The sequence below is a fragment of the Capsicum annuum genome, chromosome 7 (genome assembly GCF_002878395.1).
Source record: "Capsicum annuum cultivar UCD-10X-F1 chromosome 7, UCD10Xv1.1, whole genome shotgun sequence".
NCBI classification, from domain to species: domain Eukaryota; kingdom Viridiplantae; phylum Streptophyta; class Magnoliopsida; order Solanales; family Solanaceae; genus Capsicum; species Capsicum annuum.
This window is the reverse complement of record NC_061117.1, coordinates 21,685,746-21,710,873: the sequence shown is the minus strand read 5'-3', so window position 1 is coordinate 21,710,873 and position 25,128 is coordinate 21,685,746. Positions and strand designations below refer to the sequence as shown.

General features: G+C 30.5%; 1 protein-coding gene across 1 annotated transcript; it reads left to right on the top strand.

The window, feature by feature from the left end:
- Positions 1-15,910: 15,910 nt before the first annotated feature.
- On the top strand, positions 15,911-17,176 carry LOC107855713 (B3 domain-containing protein At1g05920-like). The gene is made up of 2 exons (XM_047393936.1): positions 15,911-16,763; positions 16,806-17,176. Exons 1-2 carry the CDS (start codon positions 15,980-15,982, stop codon positions 17,174-17,176), a joined length of 1,155 nt encoding a protein of 384 aa, XP_047249892.1. The 5' UTR covers positions 15,911-15,979.
- The last annotated feature ends 7,952 nt before the right edge of the window (positions 17,177-25,128 follow it).

The window sequence follows — 25,128 nt, the reverse complement described above, 5'->3', positions numbered from 1 at the left end:
TTTTGACAATTAAAGCGAGGAGCACGCGCAAGGCACGTACACATGAACTAGTTAGTTTAATATGCAACAGAACTTAAATAAAAAAATTTCAAAACTTAAAAACATAAAATAATGTTTAATATTCATGCCTAATATTCTTTCAAATACATAACAGTGCTGTGTATATAGGCTGAAATAAACACATGTCAGAGGCATATACATAACTGTATTACGTATAACACTGTTAACAATCCAACAATATCTGTTTCAGCATATATACATAAGAGAATTATGTATATTGGTTGATATACATAACAATGTTATATCTAACATATACATAACTCTCTAATGTATGTGTTCTGAAATAAATAATCCATCAGTGTGTTTCACCACATATACTCATATACATACTAATGTTATGTATATGAAATAAAATAACAACAAATTTCATACATATGTATATGATATGACATAAAAACTCTACACAATGATAATTTTCATACATATACATACCTTTTTTCTTCCTCTTCTTTTCTTTTTTTATCACTAGCATAGATGGTGGAATAGAAAGTATTGAATTGGGTCCAGTTGGATGGAGAATTTGTACGTGAGGGTTGTTACCCCAATAGGTGGACAGAAAATTCCCACCCTATGCATTTTATCTCCTTTCCCCTTTTATACGAAACAGTGAACTATCAATTTTACCATCACAGAAAAAAAGTCTTACCGAAAACCCACCGGAACTCATTTGATAGCGCCAACCTATTTCTTTCCAATGTATTATCTTTTTGCCTTTTCAAGCCTCAACGAAAATTTTAACAGGTGTCCAGTTATGGCGGCTGATTGGGGTTAGGTAGGGTTTAAGGCTTTTTTTTTTTTTAAGCATTTTTATGAATTAAAAATAGGGATTTGAAAAGAATAGTAAATTAAAAATTTTAAAAATTGAGATCCTTGATTGTAGGCATCTTCTAAGTAAATAAAAGCATGGAGGATAAAGTTATGTGTATGGATTATAGAGAGAGAAATTGTAAAAATGAAATATTTGTAATTAGTTTGAAAATTTGGGATATTGTGTAGTAAAATAAAGTAAAGTTGTGATTTTTTGTAATTTTTTCAAAATATGAATGATGGTGAAAAATAAAAAATCTATATCTATAATCTATTAAAAGTGTGAATATCCTTAAAAAAGTGATTCAAATTTTTTGTCCTTTATTAAAAATCTTTGTTTAGAGTAAAACGTCTTTTCACCTTTATCCTAAATAATTATCATTTATTTCACTTTAAAATCAATTAAAATACTTATCTAATTAACTACACTATATCAATTAGAACAACAAAAACGGGACGGCTGGCTAAATCCTTGGCCGACCCAATTGTGAAACTAATAGGATTGTCTCCCTAGCATCATTTTTTTTACCACATAAATATAAAAAAATATTTTCTACTTATTCTATTTAAGTAATATTTTGAATCAAACTTTTCAAGAAAAATATTCTTCTTCTACTTCTATATTTTTTTTTATTTTGATTTTAATTTTGATTCAAGTAATGCTTATTGCTGATCATATTTTCGTGTAGTTTCTCTTTTTTATTTCTTTTAGTTGATAGATTTAAATATTATATACAAATTATATAATCAACAATTGTTATGATTTTTCACTCTTAATAATTTCTTGTGTTTTTTTTTTAAGTTGAAAAATTAGACGAACAAGCATGTTATGGTCGAAGAAGTAGTTGAAAAAATTAAAGGTTTATTTCTTTTTTATTAATTATTATTTTTTTCTTATTCAATTTATAATTTAAATAATTCTCTCTAATCTATTCCAAGTATTCGTAAGGTATTTTCGCAATCTACTGTTTTTGATTTGCCTGTTAAATTTTATCTTATTGAGTATTCTTTTCCCCTATAAACAATCGAATAGCAATACGATGTACTTTTAAAAAATTTAATGTAAGGGGAGATTATTCTCTCAGCGCATCATACAGTTGTCTTTTTGTAATTGTAAAAGTGGAGAATGATGACTGTTAATGAAGTTGGGGCTCTAGTTTGGTATTTTGGAAGCACAATGTTTATTTACGTCTATTTATGATTACGTCTCTTTGAAAGTGTCACTGGATGCATTCTCTGACAAGTTCTCTATTTTTTCTTTTGTTGTTGATGGAGATCTTTAGAAATTAAAGTTATCAGTTGAAGAACATGGTAAGGAGAGTTCCTTGTCTAAGTTTTGCATGTACTAAAAGTCTTGTATGTTGTTTTCCTTTATAAAAATTTTTCATTGCCACAATTTATGTCTACACTAATATTGAGTTTTGAGGTTTCTTGCAATATCATAAACTCAAGACTTTCAAACTAAAATATATGGAGATGAAGATTAATATTGATAAATTTTTTTTTATGTACGGGAATATACCAGAAAGGGGAAGATAACTTTTTTCTTTTTTGTTGGATACAGGATTCACTTAATTTGGAATTGAAATTTCTTTAATTATACTAATTAATATTACTTAATTGTTGTCTTTCTTTAGTTCCCTCTTTATTAATATTAGTACATAGTAGTAGTATGTTAGTTGTTAATTGGGTGCGGTTGGGGCGTTGGGGTGTGTATGTTGGGTTTTTAAGAGGTGTGAACGAAAAATGAATATATTTTTTTTGAAAAGATACCAAGAGAAAGGATGCAATTTGAATAGACGCCTTTTCAGATTGGATGATTATGAGCTCTCCAAATGGTTTTGACTTTTTCGAAGAGTTGCACCTTTATGAAGGAGTGTATCTTTCTGAACCATTGCTTCTCTTCATGAAGCAACACCTTGATGACTATAAATACCTGAATTTTTCCTCAGGTATAGACATGAAATTTTGAAGAAAAACACTCCTTTTTCTTGAAAAAAAAAAAACTCTTGTGTGATTTGTTGTCGTTGAGTGCAGTCGTAGTTCAACGAAATTTGAGGTACCGCTATTCTGTCGAAGTGATTCATTTTATCTTGGAAGGATATATTTCATAACCTCGGGTACTTGAGGAGAATAATTTCCTTAAAGACACACCGTAAATTCGATGGACTTGAATCTTTTTGTTTCATCTCTTTTTCTTAAAGTTGGTTTTACTATCTTTCTAGAAAATAGTTTAAACTTCATATTGATAGCTCTTCAACTGTTTGAACTTGGGTTTGAAGTTCTTGAAACTTCATTTTGATAGTTAATAAGTTGGTTGAACTTGTGTTGAATTTCTTAACATTTGATTTTGCTATTTTTCAAAAAAGTAGTTTGAACTTCATTTTGTTGATGTTTATAAGTAAGTTAAATTGAACTTATTGTTAAAAGTTCAAAGTTGTAAATACAAAGTTTAAACTTCATTTAATTGTTTATATGAGTATTTGAACATGCGATTGAAGTTTTTTATTGAGAAGTACATATTTTACTAAATTTGAGAAAAACAACAGTGGAATGTTAGGTTTTAGTTTTAACAACATTTGTTACGATAACATTAACCTACTGTAAAAAAAAATATTATGCATGTGAATTGTATGCTTAAGCCTATATTTTTAGGTTTTTTTCTGGATAAACATTACATGTCCACTCGATATTAAATCAAATTTAAAAAAACAAAATTACAAACTTAAGTTAATATCATGAATGTTAGGTTTTAGTTTAACCTACTGTAAAAAAACGAATCTTATGCGTGTGAACTGTATGCTTCAGCCTATATTGTTAGTTATTTTTTCTCGATTAACATTACATGTCCACTCGATATTAGAATAAATTTAAGAAAACAAAATTACAAATTTAAGTTGACATCATGAAGATCATCAAGTGCAAGCTCAAATAAATGACTTTGTGTTGACGAGTTACAATAAAAATGGTATTAGAATCTCATTCATATTTTAATGTTGCCAATGATATTGAATTTCTAATATAATCCTTAATTTATATTGTAGTTAAAAAGCCTATCACACAAGTTGCATAGTGCACTATATTAATTAAAAATTTTACTTAATTATTTTCGGTTAGAATTCTTGAATCTCTTTATTCCACTTCTTTTTATGATGTTGATAATTCTTTTGTTAAGCTTTTCGTGACATTATATTCTAATTTTATTTTATTTAGTGAGGGATCGAATTTGAATTTAAATGTAACACAATCCTTTCATAGTCAAATATTTGAAATTTGTAAGCATAAAGAGCCTTGAATAAATTATATTTTTATTAACAAGTAGTGCGATGATTAAGACAACTGTCATTGCCACTTCAATCTATTGGACATGTCAAGAGAATTGGAGCAAGTTATGAATTTTCATCTTTATTTTACATTTTTGTCATTTATATATATATATATATATATATATATATATATATATATTAGTTCAGGTGTACGTGCCTCGCGCGTGTACCTCACTTTAATGATCAATAATATAATTAAATATAACCTTTATACCAAAAAAATCTCAAAATAGAAATATTAAAACAATAAAATTGAACCTAACCTTTACCTCAAAAAATTTCTCAAAATCTACGGACTTTTGTTACTACCTGTAAAATACAACACAATACGATAAAAGTGATATCAAAATAATAGAATTAAATCTAACATTTACACATAAAAATTCCTCAAAGCCTACGCTAATAGAGATATTAAAACAATACAATAAAACTTAATTAACTTTTGCCCAACAAAATTCCTCAAAAATTCAAAACAATACAATTAAATCTAACCTTTGAATAAAGAATTTTTTAAAGCCAATCGAAATTCATCTATGACCTGTAGACAATAAAAAAATAATACGATAATGATCACAAAACTCCGGTCTTTGATGAAAATAATTCTTGTCTGAGGAAAATTTTAACCCTAAAAGACGACTTTGATGAAAACAAAATAATAAAATATAGTAGAAGTAGAAGAATATATATATATATATATACATATTGAATTCTAATTTTAAACAAATTGATAAATTTCTAGGCATTTTTTTTTCCAAAAATAAAATAATTTTTCAAAAATAGGACATATTTGTTGTTTTGATATATATGTTGAATTCTATTTGAAACAAGCTAGGTTGTATAACTTTTTTTTATTTCTACGGTCGTATTTATGTGCCAAAAATAAGTAGTATGGTTAGGACTCTTATTTGCAAAACATAAGGCAGAATAGTTAGGACTTTTTAAATAATGGTGGTTCATTATTTTTCTAAAAATATAGTATTTATGTATAACTATAATTTGAAAAAAATAGTAAAAAGACGATTTTATCTAAAAGAGAGCATTTTAATGAAGGGTAAAAAGTTTAAATCACTTTTTTATATTGACATGACATACACGTGCAACGCACGTATCCTAAACTAGTATAAATACAAGTGCAAACTATAAAGTACAAATACAAATGTGAACTATAAAATACAAATATAAGCGCGAATTTTAATATACAAATACTATTGTATCAACAAATACAAAAATATAAATGATGATATGAATACAAATAATATAATCAATTGTAGTATTTATGTTATCATCCATGACTTATGCTCGAGTAGTCATATCTTTCGAAAAAACTAAAAATAGAAAATAGAAAAAAAAAAAAAGAGAAAACAAATAAGTATGAAAAAGAAAACAAAAAGAACATCAAAAAAGAAAAAAGAAGAAGAAAGAGAAATAAAAGTTAGAGATAGAAGAGAGAAAAAAAAAACGAAAAGAAAGAAACAAAAAATTAAAATAGGGAAAAAATAGAAAAAAAAGAGAAGAAAAAAAAGGGAAAGCAAGAAAAAGAAAAAAATACAAAAAAGTAAGAAAAGAAAAAAAACTGCAAAAGGAAAAAAAGAAAAAGAAATAAAAGTTAGAGGTAGAAGAAGAAAAAAACAAAAAGACAGAATCAAAAAATAAAAAAAGAAAATAAAAATAGAAAAGAAAACAAAAAGAAAAAAAATGAAAAAAAGAGAAAATAAAAAAGGAAAAAAAGAAATGATGGTGAATACAAATATAATGTGCAGTTATAATGTTTTCGTCATCATCCATGAATTGTATTCGATATAGTTATAGTTTTTAAACATACAAAATATATAAAATATAAAATGTAGTTAATGTATTTAAGTTATATTGGTTTAGGATACGTGCGTTGCACGTGTGTCTCACGTCAATACAAAAGATTACATACAAAAAATACATATAATAATTTTCAGGACAAATGGCGTTTTAAAAACGAATTTATACGTTCATTCTAAGATTAGGGTATGATTTCATATATATTAACAACAAAGGATTAGGGTGAATAAAGTGAAGGTCAAAAACACACCTAAAACATCTCCATGTCTTTAATTTTCTACCTAAAATCATTTTTAGTTTCTTTAGGTATTTCCCCTCCTGAACTTGTCCTCCAAACTCACTTTAGCACTTAAACTTAACTTTCGTTTATTTACCCCCCTTAACATCTTTAAAGTGAATTAATTTCACCCCTTAAGTTGACGTGGCCAAAAAAAAAAAGGAGTGAGTGAATTTTTTTTTTTTTAAAAAATATCTTTATATATATATATATATATATATATATATATATATATATATAAAATTAAAAAAAATAAATCAAAAACCCACTTCTTCTTCTTCTTTTACCCTCCCCCATTTCCCCCATCCCAACCCACCATCATCATCAATTATCTTACACCACCACTGATGCCGAAGCTAGATTCAGTCGGGTGCTTTGGTTACTACTTCTCTACTTATCTCCGTTATTGCTCTGATGAGACAATATAAATACTATCGATTTTGTGGAGATTTGATTTTACAAAGAGATAGAGATAGAGTGATTGATTTGTTAGAGATTTAGGATGTTGGCTATTATTATGTTAATTCTGCAGTGTTGTGGTAATGATTTGTGCAATTCGCTCTTAACAACAATTAACAAACCAAATAGCTACTCCCTCTTTAGTAATGGAGAAAATGAAAAAAATTGAAAGGAGAGGCATTGCAGGGGTGGAAATTGAAAGGGGAGAAAGAGAGGGACGGGGGGAGGGAGAGAGGTTGGAAGAGCGCGAGGGAAGGGGCTGAAAGGGCGGGGGAAAGGGGCTGAAAGAGCGCTGGGGGAGGGGGGATGTGATCTAAAGAAGGAAGGGGTGGGGTAGGGTGGGGTGGGGGGTGTGAAGAAGAAAGAAATTTTTTTTTTTTTTTATCTTATATATATATATATATATATTTTATTATTTTTTTAAAACAATATATATTATATATATATAAAATATATATATATATATATATATATATATATATATATATTTAAATATATAAAAATCATATGTGTGTGAGATTTTTTTTTTTAAATTCTATTTTCTTACGTGGCAATGACCTGACATTGATGTGACACTGATTTGACACTGACATGGTGCGTGTGTAGTGCACTCTCCACAGTAAGAGTGGAATTGTAAGGGGGTAAATAAACGAAAGTTAAGTTTAAGTGCTAAAGTGAGTTTGGAGGACAAGTTTGGGGGGGGGGGGGATATGTCTTTTCTCTTTTTTTTTTTGGAAGAGAAAAGTACAAAACAACCATATTGTATGTTGTAAATGAGTCACCACATTTAAAGATTTGCAATATCAAACATTAAACTTTTTAGAGAAAAGATATCTTTTCCCCCCGAACTTGTCCTCCAAACTCACTTTAGCACTTAAACTTAACTTCTATTTATTTACCCCCTTAACATCTTTAAAGTATATTATTTTCACCCCTAAAGCTGACGTGGAATTTAAAAAAAAAAAAGAAAAAGAAAAAAATGTGTTTTTTAATTTAAAAACTGATATGACCCCACTTTTTAATATATATATATATATATATATATATATATATATATATATATATATATATATACCCCTACCCCCATTTCTTCATCTTCTTCATACCCCTCCACCTCCATTTCCCATCTTCTTCTTCTATCCCTACCCCCACCATAATTTTTACTCTCCAAACCCGCTACCACCAGCCCCCCTTCTCCTTCAACCACCAATTTCTCCACCACCAGCCCCACCCCCTCCCCTCCAAACCCCCAATTTCTTCTCCTTCAATTACCAAATTCTTCACCCCACCTAAATTCCTTGACTTAAGATCATTAGAAAAGAATGAAATTAAATTTCTAAAATTAAAAGTTATCTTCATGAATTTGAAATTTGAAATAAAATTGAAATTGAAGAAGAGTTATTAGCGGCGATGTTAATGATGGTGGTGGTGTTAATGATGTGCATATATTTTTTTGAGTTTGTTTTAATCATTTTTCGGTGAGTTTTGTCGGAATATTTTGGAATAAAGTGTTTTGAATTGAAAGGTGGAGATGCTATTGCATTGTTGTTTCTTGAATTAGTGGTTTGATGAAGAAATCATAAAGGGCTTATAATTATGTTTTAAAAATTCAATCTTGATTTTGTTTTCCATGTTTTTGTTGTATGGTATATTTTGAGCTATTTGTTTTGTTGGGTTTGTGTTAGAATCAAAAGGGGCTTTTAATTATGTTTTGAATTGATTTTGTTGCGTTTTTTTAATGGCTATTGGTAGTATGCTTAAGTTTGAAGAAGATAGAAAATGAAGGAGAGGGGAGAGGTGGGGTGGTTTGAAGAAGATAGAAAAGGGGAGAGGGGGTTGCGTTGCAGGGTAGGGGGCGAGCTGGGCGGGCTGGGTGGGGGGTTGTGAAGAAGAAAGAAAATGGGGGTGGGGGGTGGGTGCTTTTTTATTTAATATATATATATATATATATATATATATATACATATAATAAATAAAATAGTAAATGTATATTTATTATTTTTTAAAAAAAATATATAAAAATAAAGTGTGGGGGATTAATTTTTTTTTAAAAAAATTGAACTTCTTACGTGGCAATGACGTGGCTCCGACATGACATTGACGTAGCGTTGATGTGTAGGTGAGTGTAACACACTTTCCGTTATGAGAGTGGTATTCAGTTTTGAGGGGTGAAAATAATATACTTAAGGGGGGTAAATAACCAAAAGTTAAGTTTAAGTGCTAAAGTGAGTTCGGAGGACAAGTTCAGGGGAGAAAAGATGTCTTTTCTCTATAAAGAAAGATAAATCTAAAATTAAATAAAAGGTTACGATGCTAAAATCTAAAACTAAAATTAAGAGCGTGTTTGGATGGGTTTAAAACCTAGTCAAAATAGTGTTTAAGTCATTTTTCACTTTTTAAAGTGTTTGGCAAGTTCAAAAATGGCTTAAAAAGTTAAAAATTGCTTTTTTTTTTAAAGCCAAAAGTCAAAAGCACCATTACCCCTACTTTTTATTTTTGGCTTATAAGCTATTCTAGTTTGACCAAATAACAGATATATTTATCCCTTGTAATTTTCACATATTTCAAAATTGCCATCATGTTTGTTCTAAAACATTTATTCTCTTCTACCATTTTTGTATTTTTTCTCTATTTTTGTGTTTCTCTCTTCATGTTTGTATTTTTCTCTCCATTTTGTGTCTTTATTTCTTTTTTAATAGGTTGCTAATAATTTGATGCTCATGAAATTTATGAGGAATTGAGAAAAATTATTTTTTTGATAGTTTATTTGACTGAAATAATAATTTTAATGTATCGTTAGCAATTCAACTTCTTTTGGGGTAACTTTTGTTCAATTTTCTTGAAGAAAAACGGAAAATCAATAAACCTATTAAGCTGAAACAATAATTTTTGCTCCTTTTTGAGTGTTTTAGTTAAATTTTTAGAAGAAAAAAATCTCATAAAACAAAAATGAGTTAATTAGTGTGGCAAAATTCACAAAGAAAAACAGATCCATATAACCTAAACAACAAATTTTGCTTCTTTTTGGATCTTTTTTGTGCAATTTTAAGAAGAAAAATGGAGCACAAGTAACTTATTCATTCATGAAAATATTTTTAAAAATAAATGTATTAAATAGTTTATATTGAAATTGAATTAAAATATAAATTAATTTTAATTGAAATTGTTTTAAAATTAAAAATCTAATAGTAATCAACTTTATATAATGCTAACAACTATAAGGGTATTTAAGAGCAATATTAGTACCTCTTTTGTATGAAACTTCTAATTTATGAAATATGATTTCTATGTATTATTCCCCTTCTTTATTATATTCTTTTAAATTTGGACAATTATTATCGTACAACATATGAATTTCTCTAAGAAAAAAACTTACCAACCAAGATATATGGAGAATACTCACTGAAGATATACAACTTCATGAACGATTAGTGAATGATTCATGTATATTTGACGACGCAACATTCGTATTCGACAATATTTTAGTAGTGATATAGTCATTACTCAATCAATGAGTAATATAGTTTTCAATTAAGAGTCATTTTAGCAAATAAATAGTATCATTTGTGACCAATTATTTATCTATTAATGTAGTTATAATGATTAGTAACATATATATTTTATTTGATGATTTAAACTCTTTTAACCAAGAAAAAAGATTTATTTTAGCGCACAAATTTAATAGTCATTCATGAAAATATTATATATATATATATATATATATATATATATATGAAATTGCAACTGTATTGATAAACGTTGATAAACGTCTTCCAATCATTAATTATGAAATTGCATCACTATGTACAGTGTTATCAAAAGTTGGAGAAAAAAACTAAGGTTGCATAAAATTTGTATTTAAAATAAAAATCAATAGATATATAAACACTAAATTTGAATATTATATTAACAATATATATATATATATATATATATATATATATTGAAAATGAATAAAAAATATATATATTAATTTTAATTTGAATCATTTTAGAAATAAAACTTAATAATAATCAACTCTACATATTGTTAACAACTTTAAGGTTATTTCAGACATTTTGATAAAAAAAGTGCTTAACAACACTTGTTTACCAAACTCATTAACAACTTTTTTTCAGTTTCAGCACTTTTATCCAAACACGTAACTGCTTATTTTTAAAATAAGTTTCAACACTTTCAAAAGCACTTTTAAAGAATTTTTTAAAAGCCACTTTTTTCAGATTATCCAAACGGGCTCTAAATATGATAATAAAAAATTTAAATTTATAGAAAGACAACCTACTATGTCTCCTTAATTTTCTAGGTAAGGTTAAAGTTATATTTCTATTTTTTTTCCAATTCATTCATTCTCTTTAAATTTCTATTACCACTTTTTTCTTCTATTCCATTGTTTTTTTTGGTTATATATTGATTGTCAAGAACTTAATAGTAGAATCATAAACTCGTTGAAATTTAGTATCTTAATAGTATTATTAATTTTATAGAAAAAATTTAAATAGTTGTGACCTAAATCTATGAAATCTCATACCACAAATCACTATTTTTCTTTTCTCTATCGACAAACAGTTTGAAATTTTCAATGATGCTTTATGAATAAAGTAAACGGTAAAAAAAAAAACACCTAAAGTATCTAGACTTTTTTAGCTTTGTATCTGAGTTTCACCAACCGCTCTATACATTTAAATGTCAGCGTAAAACAAATTTCATACTACCACTCTTTTATTTTCTCTATCGACAAAGAACTTGATCTTATGATGATGACTTACGAATTAAATAAAGGGTTAAAAATACATCTAAAATATCTTAATTCTTTTTATTTTCTATCTATTTGGCCACGGAGGTCATTAGCCACTAAAGTTTGATGCCTGTGAAAGTCTGATACTCTGAATGCAGTCCATCTTAAGGCACCAGTCCCTCCATTATGACCGAGATCAAGACATGATCAGCATGTCCCTTGACAACAACACTGGCAATAACCTCAACACCAGCTTTAGAAACCAACTTAACATTAACACGTGCCCCGAAATTTGCATTCTACAGGCATAATAGGGTAGAAACATATGATCAATGAACAAATTCTCTAAAAGTATTCATAATACAAATACAAGAGATTTATACATCTAAATGATTATCTAAAATATATTATGGAGTCTCATATGACAAATCACTTTTTTGTTTTTCTCTGTCGACAAATAACTTAAAAATTATTATAATGGCTTGTGAATAAAGTGAATGGTCAAAAATACATTTAAAATGTCTTGATATTTTTAGTTTTCTACCTGAAGTTTAACCAAATACTTTATACATCTAAATGATCGTCTAAAACAAATTATGGAATCTCATACTACAAATTACTCTTTCCTTTTTTTTCCATGGATAAAAAATATAAAATTATTATGATGATTCACGAACAAAGTGAAGGGTCAAAACTACATTTAAAGTATCTCGATCTTTTTAATTTTATTAATTGAACATTCACCAATTGCTTTATACATTTAAATGATCCTCTAAAACAAATTACGGAATCTCATACTATAAATCACTTTTTTCTTTTTATCTATGAACAAGCAATAAAAATTATTATGACGATTTATGAAAAGTGATGAGTCAAAAACACACATATATAGAAAAGAATGATTTTGTTATTCATGTTCAATAAACATAATATAATTAAAAAAAACTAAATCTTTTTCTTCTTCATCTTTTTTTTTTTGTATTTAAAATATACATCTTCTCTATTATCCCTCATTGAATGCCTTACAACATTCTAGCTTTCTCGGGTTTGTCCTTTTTTTTGCTGAAAGAAATTAATATGCAATGTTGTGAGAAAGATAAGGGAAGAAAATATGCAAGACAACAAAGCAAAAAAATAACAAAAACGTTTAGCAACCTTCACTTGAATCTATTATCTAACATGTTTCTCTACCATGTGAGGCAACACCATATTTCTGCATAATCAATTCATAGCGATGTGAATATAACAAAGATAACATGAGATGCTTATTTTTTCAATGGCCTGAATGTGCAGGTGGACGTTCAAGAAAAATCCTAGCAATTATAGTAGCCTACAAGCACAACTATCAACGGCAACAACAACAACAACATATAAATACCCGTACAACTTACCTACCCTGCTACTACGTTTATATGGTAAGCGATTGTTTTCAATAAATCCTCGGCTCAAGAAATAATAATAATAATAATAATAATAATAATAATAATAATAATAATAATAAAAATCAAAACAAAAAATAACCCAGCAAAATTTATCAAAAAAAATCATACTTATCTGAGATGACCAAATACTATGAAAATAAAAAAAAGGAATTAATTAGACTTGACCAATGCCATTGGTTGCATCCTCTTTATCAATAATAAGATCAACCTAAAGCATAAACCATATATCTTTCCTTTTACCATGGATTCCTTACTTATTAGTTTGTCGTAATACTTCTTACTAATATATCTTTTCTTTTACCATAAACTATAGAATTTCATAATTATCAGTTCTCTTAATATTTATTATCATATATTTAATTTTAAGACACCTTAAATAAATTATTCATAAAAAAAAACACACAAAAATAAAAAAGGAAAAGAAAGTTCAAGGATGTGTTTTTTATGGATTAAAATCAAAGTCCAAATAGTAAGGAAATAAATTAAAGACTTGCGTGTTTATTATGGACTAAAATCAAAGCTCAAATAGTTAGGAAATAATTTAAAGATTATTTTTAAATATTAGAAGATAATTAAAAAATATTTTTATGTGTTAGAAAAAAGTGCAAATAATATTTTATCTACTCTTACGAAGTCTTTTAATAAGAGCAAAAGTTCAAATCACTATTTTAAAAATTGTAGATGTAGATGTAGAAGTAGATAACTTAGATTGTAAATGTAGAAGTACATAGCAATATGTAGATTGTAGAAGATGGATGTAGATGTAGATGCCTCACAAGTAATCATATATTGAAAAACTTACGTGGTGTTCGGAGCAACTTGCGCGCACCTCGATTAATTTCACAGGATACCTACTACCTCCGCCACCAGCAATAAGTACCTAGTAACTTTATTCACCAAGGCTAGAACAGATGGGAAGCAATCACCTAGTGTTTGTTTCTGTTGGGAATTGAACCTGAGATCTCATGGTGCTCAACCCAACTTCAATGACCCACTAGGCCATACCCTTGGGTGCACAAATAACAAACTTTTTAAAAAATACCTATTATAAAATTTTAATAAATATTGAAAATTAAAAGAAACTGGTGAAGCTATTGCATAATGCAAACTAATAAAGTGAGATAAATATGTACTCACATAATTCTTTTCTTTATTGCATGTAAAAAGGTTTTACTCGACCTTCTTTTTTCAAAAAAATTAAAATTAGTTCTCTTCAAAATAAAAAGCTATAAAAATACCATAGAGAACAATAAATTTTCTTAGAAAGGATTCATGAAAAATAAAAATAAAAAAAGCTATGAAAGGTTTCAAGGCACCTACAATTCATTATCTAGCTACTACATTTATCTAGCTACTACATCTTCAACAATGACATATTCATATTATTATATTCATACTATTACACATCAAAATAATGCTATATTTATCATTCTCCAAATGTTGTTTAAGTTGTGAATTTATAATTTGATGTTGACTCTAACGTCATTTTTGACAAACGTAATGTTTGAATTACTTATCATGGATCAACAAATTATTTTAATGTCTGAATCACTACCATAGATTCAAAAAGAAAAAAAAAAATTGACTTGACTTACTTGTAGCTCCACTTTTCTTTTGGCTACAACAAAAATTGAATAAGAACTATAACAAAATGCGATTAACATGCTAACCTAAAAAATAACTGCAATAATATTAAAAAGAACACAAACTTTATTTGAACCGCTTACCATAAATTCGTAAATTACATGAATGTGTATGTATTCTACCATAGGTCAAAAACGAAAAAAATAAAAGATTGATTTGACTTACTTGTAGCTTTACTTTTCTTTTAGCTACATTAAAAATTGAAGAAATACTACAATAATATTAACAAAAAAAGAATTAGTTAACTAATTGAAAAAAAAATCAATTAACATACTAACCTCAAATACATCGAACTACAACAATATTATAAAACAATTAGTAAACTAATTGGGGAAAAAGAATGCCAATTATCATGTATAAAGATTGATATTGGAGATTTTTTTTAATTTTTTTTTTAAAACAATTAATATGCTAACCTTGCTTGTCTACTTCTCTTGTTATACGTATTTGTATTTGTATGGGAATCAAATTAAATAAAAAAGCACGCAAATTAGGTCAGCCACCCTTTTTCCTTGGGAGAAAAATTTCACCCTTAAAAATTTATGTCCAAATATATATTTTAATGAAAATTCTTAGGAAAATTCATATAATCATAAATATTAGGAAAAAAGATTTATAATTTAAATAGAATATGCGAAAAGATGATTTTGTTTAAAGGAAAGACTTTTAATGAAGGGCAAAAAGTTCAAACGTGATTTATAAGGCCCTTCATATTTTTAAGATAATAGAGATATAAATACAGACGACTGAATAAAATTGAATACAATGACTATGGATTAAATACAATAGCTATGAATTGTAATATTGCAAATTGTGTCTATGGATGTCAGGTTTCGTGCTAAAATGTGGCTGTTTTTGAAAGTCTCCAAAAAAAAATAAAAATAGGGGAGAATAGGACCACCGTATAATTATGGTGTGTCGCTAAGATCTAATTTTGCCTATAATTTAGAAGGTACTTATGTCTTTTACCTTTTATATTGCAACTTACTTTTAATTTATTTAGCTGTAATTACATCCCATCTATTTCAAAATTTAAATCCTTTTAAATAATGAAAGTTCTAGTGTTTGTAGGAATTCCAATATATACGTGATTAATTTTATTTCTTTTTTAAAAGAAAGAATATTAATACCTGAAAATCATATTAATTTTCTCAATTTGCAAACAGAATGAAATATTATATTACGTAAATTTGATTTATTTACTTATTTGGGTAATTACTCTTTCCTTATATAATTGGGATTTGTAGTTTGGGTTAAATTTGGAATAGGATTTGATAAATCTATTTAAGAAACAATTTTTTCCAACTCTTATAGTTTGGCTCTTCCTCAGACCTTGCATACCAAGCTTTCTATGATTGTTTTTTTCCTTACATACACCAGTTTTGTTAGTCCAATTTGTAATTTCAAGTGTTGAAAGATGAGGCTGATAACACCTGAAGACGTCCAAGATATTGAAGTTGATCCCAATTGGTCCCCTTTACACATGTTGGGTGCTGTTTGTGAACGTGCTTTAGAAATTTACGCCAAAGAAACAAAAAACGCCAAGAAAATTTCCATGTCCCAAGTTGAAGAAAATTCACCTTCAAGAATGGTGGAATTCCCTAAAAGTCTTACTAGGATAAATTTGAAGACGGATACTGCTATTGTTGATGGTGATGAAATCAGTAATTTGACTAATGCGGAGAGAAGAGAGTTGAAGAAACGGGTAATGGGTTTTGATATGACTGGTTATACTTCTTGGAAGAGTAACAATACTACTGATCATGTGACATGGTCCGTCAAAGACGCGTTAGACAAGAAAGAGGGTGGATTGATTACTGATGAAGCCGAAGAACTTTTATCTCGTCAAGAGAGATTGAGGAGAGAAAAGAAGCTTAAGAGACCCATGGAGGAAGCTGAAAGAAGAAGAATTCGAGGGAGCTCTTCGAGTCTAAAGAGAAAAAGAAGTGATCAAGAAAAAAAATGTGTTGCAAAGAAGAGAGATTTCAAGAGGATACAATCTAAAACAAAGCACATTCCAATGCCCGAACATGTCAAGAATCGGATCAAAGAGTTGGGAAAACAAGTAAAAGAGTTGAAATTGATAATTGAAAAAGGAATATACAAAACGGATGCTAGTAAAAGTCATAATCGCCTATCAATACCAATATCACAAATTGTGGAGAAATTTCTAAGAGAGGAAGAAGAAGAGTATCTCGGTAGTAGTATGTGTAATGATGATCACAAGAAGAACTCCAAGAAAGATCGAGTGAACTCCAAGAAAGTTCGAGTGATCGAGCCGTCCCTCAAGATTAGTGAACTGGTGTTGAGAAGATGGGAGATGAAGAAAGAAAAATCAATGAGTGTATGTTATGTGTTGAACGGGAAATGGACTAAAATTCGTACCAACAATCATATCAAAATGGGCAGTAGGATTCAGCTATGGGCTGTTAGAATGGATGACGAAGAGTTGATTATTGTTCTTGTGAAGCTTCCTGATGATGAAGAAGAAGGTGATCAAGTTAACATAAAAGAAGGTGATCAAGTTACAACAGAAGGAGAAGATATTGAAGAGCAAGAAGGTTCTGATAGTAAAACTAATGTTGCTTCTACAAGCAAGCAGCACGAATACTAGCATTAGGAATATATATAGACAAAAACATTTTTTTTGATTAATTGGAGAACTTAAACTTTGTAGATAATTTATGATTATGTTGCTACTAGTTAGGATACGTGAGTTGCTTGTGTGTGCCGCATTAATAATAAAATTATGTATTTAAAATGAACAACTTATATCATTGAGTACATAACTTTAAAAAATTACGTAAATATTTCTAAGCAATATATTTGAGTTACAAAATAAATAAATGTAATTAATTGCTAAGCTTATTACATAAATAATGTAGTTGAAAAATTAGTAAACCCCAAATTGAAAGAGTCGATTATAACCCTAAACTGCATCATCCAAATAAAGTTCTACATATCAATTCAACACTTAACTAAAACCTTATATTTCAAATTAAAAAAATAAGTTGAATTAAAAATTCGACTACCATATTAACGAATAATTTACTAAAATATACATAGCTAAATAATATAATTAAAATTAAGTCACGATTAGTACAAAGGAAAAAGAAAGAAAGAGATAAAACTTTAATTTTTTTGGCTACTTCATCCGGCAGCAACATGTTTAATTCATTCAATTTTTTAATCAGAAATTTTCAATTGAAAGAAAAACAAAAGAAATTATATAAAAAAGAAAACTTAGTGTATATAGTTAAATAACATAATCAACACTAAGTCATCATTAAACAAAGAAAAAAAAGAGATAAAGTCAATTGTTATATGATCTCAACTTTTGAAATATCCAAATAAAGATATTGATGTTTTAGTTATAATTATATTAAAAAATCTAGGTAGGATATTATAGTTATATCGAAAAAATTCTAGCGTCAGAAGAGCCTTTTTAGGCGTTGAGCCTGGTGTAAAGGAAGCTGAGATTACACACCTCAAGTTGAGGAATCAATAGTTGTCATCAGAAGGACCTGGTGCTTCAGAGGCACTGCAAATTGAAAATGTAGAATTAAAGGCACATGTCACTGCTCTATCACGGGAGATCAAAAAGTTGAATGCTGAAGTCAAGGACCTCACCAAGCAACTTCTGAATTCTCATTCTACTGAGAGTGTAAGAATGGAGATGCTTATCAGATCCTTTGCCCCTAAAGCTCCGCCTTATTAAGACCCCCTTGTTGTTTAATAAGTATCCCTTGAGTCAGTTTTCCTTGATTGTCCTCATGGCTATTAAGTTCAGTTTTTTTTATATTTTTTTTTGAAATTGCACTGAATGGTACCTATCCTAATTATAATATGAATGGAACTTCTCTTTGTGTCTACCATTTATCTCTCATTTATAGTTATTTATTCATGTTAGTCTTGCCCTAGAAGCCATGAGTTAACCTGTTTTTGCTAATTGATTAACTTGGTTTACTATCTTAACTTTTTTACGATGCCAAAAAGGGAAAATGGTTCACTACAGGTAGGTAGGTATCAGTAGGGACCTGGTCTCTAATATAATTGTAAGACCCTATAAATATCAACTAATTTATTTTGGACTCTCTGTCGTATTTAATGATATTTTTTGATATGAATTATGATAAGCGATGTTAAAGAAATGGTTTGGGAAAGTTTTGAAATTTTAGGAAAGGGTTCGGGATCATTTTGGAACGATGAACCAGTGAGGGTCTGTGATAACAACGTGACATACTTCCTATGATCTGTGATAGAAGCATGGAACATTGGTGTAATATCCTAAGTTTTCAAGCTCTAAACCTCTTCAAAGATAGGCCATTAAGTTAGTTTTCCAATGCCACAAGTATCGCCTTAATTCACTATCATGGAAAAAAGTTACGCAAATTTTCCTTAAGTATTAGTCATCTACAAGTGACTACGACTCACATGATGACCTATTACCAGACGTAGCGAGTCGCTACGAGGAAAGGATCCTCAAGTTTAACCCAGTAATAATGACCCCACCCTACGACTCGTCACTAGTGATAACGAGTCGTTAGAAGAGACTCATTAGCACAACAGTGTATAGCCAAGAACTCAGTCTAGTAGTAATGAGCCCAATACATGACTCGTTATCTGACATTATGAGTCATGGTATCGACTCATTACTTGAATAGTAAAGGATCCAAAAACCAAGTCTTAGACTACAACTTCACCTAACAACTCGTAGTCAGTCATAACGAGTCATTAGGAGGGAAGTCATAGTCATAGCAGAAAGGACCCAAGATACTAGGACCTCAGGTTACGACTCAGACCACTACTCATGACCAGTCGTAGGGTGAGTTGTAACAACTGAAACCAAAATTCCCGATGCTCTTGATGCTTGTGTATACTGCCTTTTATCTTGAGTCGGGGGTATATCAGAAATAGCCTCTCTACCTTTGTAGAGGTAGTGGTATGGATTGCGTACACTCTACCCTCTCTAGACCCCACTATGTGGAAATATACTAAGTTTGTTGTAGTTGTTGTTTTTTGAAAAAGGGCTTTTCGATAAATTCCACTCTTTTTTACCCAAACCTCCATGTCGTTTAAGCATCCAAAACATCAGTTATTGAGGGTAAACATTACCCTAACCCTTCAAAAACACAAAAGTGATTACACTTAGCCAAAGAGAAGCAATTCACTCCCTCTCCAAACCAAGTAAGGGTTTTTCAAGAGCAAGCTATATATCAAGGATTTCTCCAAGGAATTTACTTTCAGGTATGTGGGATTTCATCTATGGATCCCTCCACCCATTGAGTCCCAAGAACTTCCTAAATTTACAAGTACAAACCCCCTTCTCTTTTTATCGAGTTCTAGGTCAAATATGATATTTATCAACTCTCTCAGTTTATTTTGTTTATGAACAATGGAAACATATTTCCCTAATAAGATTTGTGTCTCTATATGCTCAATAGTTACAAATTTCCATGTCATGACCAGTTATCAAAAGATTGAGCACTATTCATAATTTTCCCTACCATGAGTGGTTTTATCATTATTATATTCAGTTACATTAGTCTGTTCTATTTGATTATGAACACCGGATACCTATGAACTCATGCATATATTAGTTTATATGTTATTAAGCATCTCAGATTATACGTATATTGTTATTTTTAGAATAACATGATTTGAGCATATTAGTTATCAATACATGTATCATTTTATACTTTATTGTCTTTCAGTTAGGAGTAGTACTTAGTACCGAGTGACCGTAGGGATGACGGCTCACCCGTTAGATAGGCTTGAAACCATTAGTATAAGTCCCTAAGTTCCAAAACTATGGCACAACCGTAGGTTATAAGGGGTCACCTATTAGTTTAGGATTAACACCTTTATCCTCCGGGACATCATTTTAGTGGATCCATGCCAGCTAGTGTTGGTAACCTTTGCAAGGTACTAGCACCCTTCCAACTGGGGTTATAGGTTAGACCCTGATTTTGCTTTGATTGGGGTATGTCGGTTGTAGTTAGCTCCGACAGTCTCCAGTTCAATTTTAGTTTGTATATTCAGTTTATGTTTTAGATTAGATTTGCAAGACCTTGTATTTTGTTATTCATTTTTATACAGTTCATAGTTATACTTGGTCTTGCATTTAGTCTACATATTTATGCATTCAGGTTCAGTTCATACATGTTGATTAGTTTTCCCCTCTCACATACTCAGTACATTCAAAGTATTGATCACATATTTTCTTTTGCACTATATTGTCTCATAATATAAGTTCAGATGCTCAGTACCTGAATCGTGCGTAATTTATTCCAGTATCACTTAACTGTAGTTTTGGTGAGTACTCATTAGTCGGGGACTAGTTATTAGTTATTTATCTTCAGTATTTTAGTTTAGTAAAGTTAGTTGGGGGTTTGTCCCAATAACTCACCCCAGTTAGAGGCTTACAGACATTCAGATAGATATTTAGGCTTTAAGTTTCTTTGAGTATTTCAGAAAGGATTATCATTTGACTTTATTACTATTCCTTATCAGATTGTTTCAGTTAACTCCCGCCAGTATTGGTTATTTTATCTTTCAATATTTACAACTTACATTAGGACATGGGTTATCTTAGGGTCACTTGTGATGCTAAGCACCATGTTACAACTAGTGGGTAGTCTCGGGTCATGACAAACTTGGTATCAGATCACGAGGTTTAAAGTTTCCCAAGTTGTCTAAAATCCATTTTAAGTAGAGTCTGGTTCATGAGTGTAAAGCACGCCACACTTTAGGAGAGAGGCTATGAGATATTTTACAAAGGTTTTACTTTTTGCATTGTTCATGTCATGTGATGGAGCATGAGCTCTATTGAATTTTCTCTTCTAACTCATCCTCTTCCCATTTATAAAAAATGTCTCCTATAAGAACTAACGAAAGGAGGAATGGGAACCAACCAACACCCGCCACCTATTCCAGAAGACCCTCTGAATAAACAGGTCTCCCATCTTGAGTTCAGGTCTGCCTTTACAATACTAGCCCAATCTATGGCTATCTAGAATAACCAGTAGGCTATTTTCCCAGCCAACCCAGTGGTGAATATGGTAGCAATTAGGATCCGAGACTTCACTCAAATGAATCCTTTGGTGTTCTCTAGATCCAAGTCTGAGGAGGATCCACAAGAGTTTTTAGATTATGTGTAGAAGGTGATTGATATTATGAGTGTTACTTTGAGTAAGAGTGCTATATTATCCACTTACTAATTACAAGGGGTGGCTCACACATAGGTTAAGTAGTGGAAGAATGATAGAGGTGTCAATGCAGGGCCTGTAGAGTGGGATGAGTTTATTACTACTTTTCTGGATAAGTGCTTCCTGCTTGAGTTAAGGGAAGCCAAGGTGCAGGAGTTATTAACTTGAAGTAAGGTAGTATATGTGTTAAGGAGAATTCACTCAAGTTTACGCAACTGGAGAGGTATGCTTCAAATATGGTGGATGATTCTAGGGTTCGAATGAGTAAGTTTATGTCTAGAGTTTTTGATGATGTGCTAAAGGAGTACAGAAGAACTACATTTATTAAGGAGATGGACCTCTCTAGATTGATGGTTCATGCTCAGGAGATTGAGGAGGAGAAGCTCAAATAGAAGGAAAAGGAGAATAACAGGGACAAAATTGGTAGTTTTAATTTCTATCAGCCAAGGTCAGATGGTGAGAATAATTCTCAGTTTCACCAGAAATCTTCAGCCCAACCCTATCTTTTGCCAATTTTCTAGTGCCTAAGTTCAGGCAAGATACCCGTAATAGAGCGCCATACTCTAAGTCCTAGGGCAATGTGAATAGTAGTCATACCTAGCTTGTTCGCAAGAGATGTAGTAGAAATCACATAGGTGAGTGCATGGCTGGTAGTGATGCCTTTTTGAGGTTTGGAAAGTCTAGATAGAGAATAAGAGAGTGCCCGAAGGTTGCACAAAAAGGTAGAAATGATCATCCGTAGAGTTAAATGAACTATTCAATAGTTCCAGCAGGACGCCCTACTCAGTACGGTGGAACCTGTAGTGCCACCACTAGACAATGTTAGAATCGACTCCATGCCCTTCAGACTCTTCAGGATCAAAAGGGTTCTCCTGATGTGGTTACTGGTACGTTATAAGTCTTTCACCTTCATGTGTATGCATTATTAGATCCCAGAGCCATATTTTCTTCTCTGACTCCCTATATAGTAGTGGATTTTTTTGTCAATCCCAAAATTCTTGCAGAACTCTTCTCAGTGTCTACTCCAGTAGGTAGTTCCTTTATAGCTAAAGGGGTATACAAAAAATTGCCCAATCATAGTATCCCAAAAAGTCACCTCAGTTGATCTTGAAAAATGAGAGATGATCAATTTTGATTTCATTCTTGGTATGGACTGACTCTACTCTTACTATGCCTTAATTGACTATAGAAATAGAATAGTTCAGTTTTAGTTTCCAAATGAGCCAGTCGTAGAATAGAAGGGTAGTACCTCAGTGCCAATAGGTCGGTTTGTCTCTTTTCTTAAAGCGAGGAAAATAATTTCCAAGGGGTGTATCTATCATCTTGTTTGGGTCAAGGACTCAAATTCCAAAATCCTGAGTCTTGACTCGGTTTCGGTGGTAAATGAACTTTTAGAAGTGTTTCCTAAAGATTTTCCCAGAGTTCTTCTCGAGCGGGAAATCAACTTCGAAATAGATCTCTTTCTAGATACCCAGCCTATTTCGATTCCACCTTATAGATTGGCTCCGGCTGAGTTTAAGGAATTGAAGGAACATTTGAAAGACCTCTTATATAAGGGCTTCATCAGGCCTAGTATATCTCCGTGGGGTGATCTATTTTTATCCATGCACAAGAAAGATTATTTTTTCACCATGTGCATCAATTACCATTAGTTGAACAAAGTCACAATCAAGAATAAGTTTCCTATCCTCAGGATTGATGACTTGTTCGACCAATTTCAGGGTACAAATTTTTTTTATAAGATAGATCTCAGACCCTTCTATCATCAGTTTAGAGTCAGAGAATGTGATTCCTAAAGACAGCTTTCTGAACTCGGAATGGTCTCTTTGAATTTGTAATAATGTCTTTTGGAATAATGAATTCCCCTGCAACTTTTATGGACTTGATGAACAGGGTGTTCAAACATTACTTGGACATATTCGTTATAGTATTCAAAGATGACATTCTCACCTATTTTCGTGGTAAATGTTAATATGCAGACCATTTAAGGATTGTTTTGTAGACCTTTAAAGATTACCAATTATTTGCTAAGTTTAGCAAGTGTGAATTCTTGTTGAAATTAGTAACTTTCCTTAGTCATATTATTTCTAGTAAAGGCATCCGAGTTGATCTTCAAAATACCAAAGTAGTAAGGAGCTATCCTAGACCTATCTCTCCATCAGATATTAGGAGTTTCTTAGGTTTAGCCAATTACTACAGATGATTCGTTGAAGAATTTTCTTCTATTGCCTCTCCCATGTCTAAACTAAATTAGAAGAAAGTCAAATTTTAGTGGTCCAATTCTTGTGAGAAAAGTTTTCAGGAGTTACAGACTCGACTCACCTCCGCCCCAATTTTGACCCTACTAAAGGGTTTAGATGGTTTTATGGTTTATTGTGATGCTTTCAAGGTTAGTCTTGATTACACATTGACACAGCGAGGCAAGGTTATAACATATGTCTCTAAATATATAAAACCCCATGAAGAACTGCCCGACTCATGATCTTGAGTTGGCAACAATGGTTTTTTTCCTTAAAGATTTGGAGGCATTATGTTTATGGGGTTTATGTTGACGTGTTTACTGATCACAAGAGTTTATAGTATGTGGTCACTCTGAAAGATCTAAATCTTCATCAGAAAAGATGGTTAGAACTATTGATAGATTATGATATAAGTGTCTTGTATCGCTCGATTAAGGCCAATATAATGGCTGATGCCCTTAGCAGATTGTCTATAGGGAGCGTTGCACATGTTGAGGAAGGTAAGAAGGAATTAATTCGTAAGGTTCATCAGTTTGCTAGGTTGGGAGTTTGGTTATTTGATTAGGCCATAGGTGGCATATAGGTTCAGAATAGTTCAAAATCTTCTTTGGTTACTGAAGTGAAGGAAAAGCAATATAGAGATCCTATTTTTCTTAAGTTGAAGAGGGCAGTTCAGAATCAGAAGGTTAAGATTTTTTCCAAAGAGGGAGATAGTGTTCTTTGCTATCAGGGAAGATTATGTATTTCGAATGTGGATAGCTTGAGACAACGAATGCTAGCTAAAGTTCACAGTTCCTCATATTCTATTAACCTATGAGCCACTAAGATGTACCGCGACTTACGGAAAGTCTATTGGGGAATGACATGAAGAAGAATATTGCAGAATTTATGGGTAAGTAGTCAAATTGCCAACAGGTTAAGGTTGAGCACTAGAGACCTAGTGGTACACTTTAGGAATTTAGTATACCCACTTGGAAGTGGGAAGTGGTGAATATAGACCTTATTATAGGGTTACCTCGTACGCGTCGTCAGTATGATTCCATTTAGGTTGTTGTGGACAGAATGACTAAGTCAGCCTATTTCTTGTTAGTCAACACTTTAGATTCAGTCAAGGATTA

Coding starts and splice junctions, on each gene's coding strand:
- LOC107855713 (XM_047393936.1), top strand. CDS start 15,980: ATGAGGCTGATAACACCTGAAGACGTCCAAGATATTGAAGTTGATCCC. Junction 16,764..16,805: donor AGAAGAAGAGTATCTCGGTA/GTAGTATGTGTA, acceptor ACTCCAAGAAAG/ATCGAGTGAACTCCAAGAAA.